The following is a 5,032-nucleotide window of genomic DNA, read 5'->3' on the forward strand; positions in this document are numbered from 1 at the left end:
CTAATGGAGTATCCGCTCTTATTTTACGCAAAATCGATCATTAATCAACAAACACTTAAACAAACACTCAAGTATTACACCCTATGAAGCAATAAGCCGAATGTTAAAATTTTCACATTTTTGGTGCGGATGCTTCGTGTACTACAATAAGGATGCTTGATCAAATAAACTGTTTCCACATGGAGGTTTCCTAACAACAAAATCATGAGAAAGAAAAACAAAAAAACCATTCAATTCACACATTTTACACAAACTATTTGGATTCATGTCATCTAAAATGTTACTTACAAGTTACAATTGTTGGAACACATTAACCAAAACACTAAAAGGTTACCACGTCATATTTACAAGAATTGACATCAAGTATCATCTAACATCTCTAAGCATGGCTTTAAGCTCTCGTTCACCAAAAGGTTGACCTCTAGAATTAGCATCAATGGACTTCACAGACAAGTAATACATCAGCCATGCAACCATTAAGTAAACCTCCATGAAAGACTGGAAAGCCATAGCAAACAACTCACCAAAACATAGTGTAAGTAGCCATCTAGTATTCCTCCCACAAACTATATATTCACAACACTTGAGTTCAGTAGCGGATTCAATCATTAAAGATAGCAAATGCCAAACTTCTTGCACAACTTCATTCATATTCTTTCTTGAATCCGCCATAACTATCCAAGCACCCACATCAAACACAAAAGACATGAGCATGTCCAGTAAGAAACAGGATACCTTGAACTCATAAATCTCCTTCTCAAAACCTTTATCCCAAGGGTACATGATTGAAAATGGCATGAACTTTGACCAAACGAAGATCTTTAATTGGGAATATGGATCATCAATTCCTCCTAAGAACCAGAAGCACATGAGTTGAATGAAAACATCCCTAAATACCCATCTCATTACAATGAAGCTTCCAGACAATCTTTCAACAGCCAAAGAAGAACCATTGGTGTAAGTAATGGCGAAAGAGTAGTGTCTCTTACAGAAATCATTAAGAACCAATACGAATATAATCCCATGAATCTTAGTATAAGTAAAGACGAATAACTGAACCAAAAACCAATACGAAGCAGCGAAAGCAAGAATGAAAATCGTTATTGCAGTATATTCATGGAGTTCGCGGTCAAATCTCTTCAAGAAAGACTGGTAGTAGGTTTGAGTTATACCCGTTTCGTTAAACGATGCAGAATCATTGATTTCTTCTTTCTGTATGATCTTGATTGATCTGATAGTCATCTTGGCAGTAGAACGGGTAATTTCAGATACCCTAATTCCGTTATCGGATACGAAATTGGAGAACCCCAGTTGGGAATCGAAGGAGTCGAGTATTAATGAGGTGGCATTCAATTGGTGATCGATCTCAACGTCTCCCGGTAAGAAATTATCGTCTACAATCACGCCGCGGATGAGCTGGACGAACTGGCGGAGTCCGGTGGTGGTGGTGGTGGAGGTAGGGGAGGTGGGATTGGGAGGGGCGTTATCTCGATCGACGAAAGATTTTATGGAAGGGTTGTCGATGAAGGAAGTGAGAAAATGAGTAGCCATTTCGACGTTACCGCGTAAAGAAAGCAAAAAGAAGGAAAGAAGGAGAATAAGAAGGAAGTTTTGGCCGGAGGAGAAGATGGAGGTGGTGGTTTGCTTCAGGATTTCTGGGGTAGTCCTGGGGACAATTAGGCGTGGCGGCAGCAGCCGAGGTGGTGGATGGTCGTTCATGGCGACGGGTTTTTCCGATGACTGATGTAAAACCCTTTTGAACTTGGTTCCGAATTCAATTGACTTCTCTGCGATTCTTTGATCCTCTCCAATGGTGGGATTCGCTTCTTGATGAATCTTGAGAAATGAAGATTTGATAGCATCGATTTTCAGGTTGGTGATTATTTATAGGACTTCTCTTTCCTTCTTTATTCTCTTTCCCGTTAATCCGTTATGTTGCGAGGGAAAGAAAAAGTCAATTAAATGAGTTGTCTATGATCGGAAGTGAAATGACCTTTTTTTGGGTAATAAATTATCATTTTAGTGTATATTGTTGTAAATAATTGGTGGTGTCGTAAATAATTGGTGGATGACATAATAATTGGTGCATGGTAAATTTGTCAACATTTCTAACTAGTTACAATTATATGTTAGTAAAATTTGTAGTATAAATACCCCTCAATTGTAAAGAATGAAACACACCAAAAGTTATAAGAGATATAACTTTCATATTCTCTCTAAATATTCTTTCTTCTCAATTAAAGTTCTTATCAAAGTTTACTAGTTTGGTTTGATTTATAGTTACATTAATTACGCTTAATTCATAACACGTTATCAGCACGAAAGCTCTAATCAAGGTTGTTAAACAAGTGGAAAATCACATCTATCTTAATCAAGGTATGTATTACTTAGTAAAAACACTATTAATTATAAAAACCTCAATCATATTAAAATAATAATAATACTAATGAATTAATGAAACTTATACATTATGGACTACTAACAATTTTTATTTCTTATACTAACATTTCTTTATGTATTCTAATTTTTGTACTAACATTTACATTATGCAACTAATTTTTATTTATGCAAACTAACGTTTACATTATGCAACTAACTTTTATTTATGCATACTAACATTTATATTATGCTACTAACTTTTATTTGTGCATACTAACATTTAAATTATATTTATACATGTCAATGTTTATTTATATTTTAGATACTCTTCATAATTTTATTTAAACATTTACTAATATTTATTTATGTTTATAATTAGTAAAGTTATGTATTAGTTATAAGTCTTATTATATGATTTATAAAATACATATACATATATACACAACGAGAATATATATGCAACGGTTATAAACAGCAAAAACAACGGCTATATTTTTTACCATAAATAAACATCTTTACCCTGCTTATTTTACCCACAACAAATATTTCTCTCTTCTATCAAATAAATCAATTTCAAGAAATCAAGCTTCAAGATGATTCATCCTTTTGTGATAATTATGACTATAATAGTCATGTTACTTTTCATCCCAATCCTTAACATCGAAGATAATATGGAATTTCATCTACTTTTAGGCTTGTATGCAATGTTAGCTTTACCGCTTCTTTTTTGTGTAATATTTATTGAAATAAATGGATTTTAATTTTAATTTTTATTTTGTTTAAAATTTATAGTTACATTATGTCCAACATTGCAAAGCTCGAGTTTGCAGCACTTGAAGTTAGTGGGAAAAACTATGTGCCATGGATGATAGATGTAAAAATGCATCTTGAATCCATGGGTATCTCAAATACTATATATGAATTTAATAATTGCTTGGCACAAGACAAAGCAAAAGCACAAGTTTTCCTTCGTAAGCATATTGATGAAATGTTGAGATTTGAATATCTTGATGTTACTGATCCAAGTATTCTCTGGAATCTTTTGAAAGAAATATTTGATCATCAAAAGGAAGTTATACTTCCAAATGCTAGAGATGAATGGAGAACACTAAGGTTTCAAGACTTCAAGAAAGTAAATGAATACAACTCAGCTTTGTTTAGAATATGTTCACAACTCAAGTATTGTGGACAAGAGGTTACTGATGAAGATATTGATGGGTTTTAGGTACAATAAATAAACTAGAAAACAATTCCTAAGTTCACATGCAACCTACTTTGGATCTATGTTTTAACTATTGAACATACAACTTTGAATTGCAAAACAAGAACCCTAGAGGAGAGAGGCTAATTTCAAAATTAACAAACTAGGGTTTAGGGTTTACATACCTTTCAATTGTTATAGCAAACAATTGATATTCCCTTGATCTTGATCTTGATCTTCTTGGAAGCTTTAGCACCACAAGTGTAATGCCTCTAATGGAATCACACCCAAACTAGCAAGAAGGAAAGTAGAAGAGAGAGGGGAGAGGGAGTATGCAAAATCTCGGCCTTAGGGTTTCTTCAAAAGAAAGAGTACCAAAAACATGAACCAGGAGGCTCCTTATATAGCTGAGGGATCTAGGGTTTAAGGGAAACCCTAGTTATCCTTTGCTTAGGGCCTAAGCAAACCCAAGGGCCTTATCCAAGCCCCTATGGACGAAATTATTAGGGTTTCCCCTAAAGATTTCGTCCACCCTCTTCCAAGGGGGTTCTAGAGCCTTCCACTCAACTATTAGATAATTGCAAACTAGTCCCTACACCTTATAATTAATTCTTTTAACCCCAAAATCAATTCTGATTAATTTCTGGCTAACAATTAATTAAACATAATGATTTCTAATTAATATATTAATCCATTAACATATTAATAAATCATTTATATATATATATATATTAATTTATTAATCTTATAAATTAATATCTCTCCTTTCATAATTTCCTTGTCCAGTTGCTAGGTTGAGGGCAACCCAAAAGGACTGTGCTGCTATCAATTCAAATACATACCAATTATAGTTATGGGCTTAGACACCTAATCCAACAGTCTCCCACTTGGATAAGTCTGTAACTATAATTGCTAGTATGCCTTCTAAATTTGACCAGCAAATTGTAGCTTCCAAAAGCTGCTGCCGAACTCTGACCCAGTCAGTTACGTGTCCTAAGATAAGTGATCATATAACCCTTCGTTCTGCTTGATATCCCTAGACAAAAGACATGGAATGTAATCAATCACTTTGTCCAGAATCTATGTTTCCCGATTCCTAATTTGTGATGATGTAGGACTTCTAATTGAACACATCAATTTAGTCCTGGCTGGGCCCAGCACATAAGTCAACACCAAATCATCGTGGGGCCCACAGATATCGCTTTTCCTGTTGGGGCAAAAGGAACGAATAAACGTTGACTCATATGCTTGTATCTTTTACTCATCAAATTATGCATGACAATACGTTTTATAACACCAAGTTACTGATGCGTTTTCGTATCACCAATGCATGACCGACTTGTAAATCACAACTCATATATCTTCGTTTCAAGATTATAAGATATTATCGTCTCAGTATTACTCGTGATGAATTCCATGAAGTAATACTCTGAGCGAGGGTTTATCCAATAC

The 5,032-nt window shown here is 34.3% G+C and overlaps 1 protein-coding gene across 1 annotated transcript; it reads right to left on the minus strand.

Annotated features, from left to right (window-relative positions):
• Positions 1 to 366: 366 nt before the first annotated feature.
• On the minus strand, positions 367 to 1,719 carry LOC145121544 (uncharacterized). The gene has a single exon (XM_079057273.1). It carries the CDS (start codon positions 1,717 to 1,719, stop codon positions 367 to 369), a length of 1,353 nt encoding a protein of 450 aa, XP_078913399.1.
• Positions 1,720 to 5,032: the final 3,313 nt, after the last annotated feature.

This window comes from Lactuca virosa, chromosome 6, assembly GCF_052849685.1.
Source record: "Lactuca virosa cultivar CGN04683 chromosome 6, Lactuca_virosa_CGN04683_v6, whole genome shotgun sequence".
NCBI lineage: Eukaryota > Viridiplantae > Streptophyta > Magnoliopsida > Asterales > Asteraceae > Lactuca > Lactuca virosa.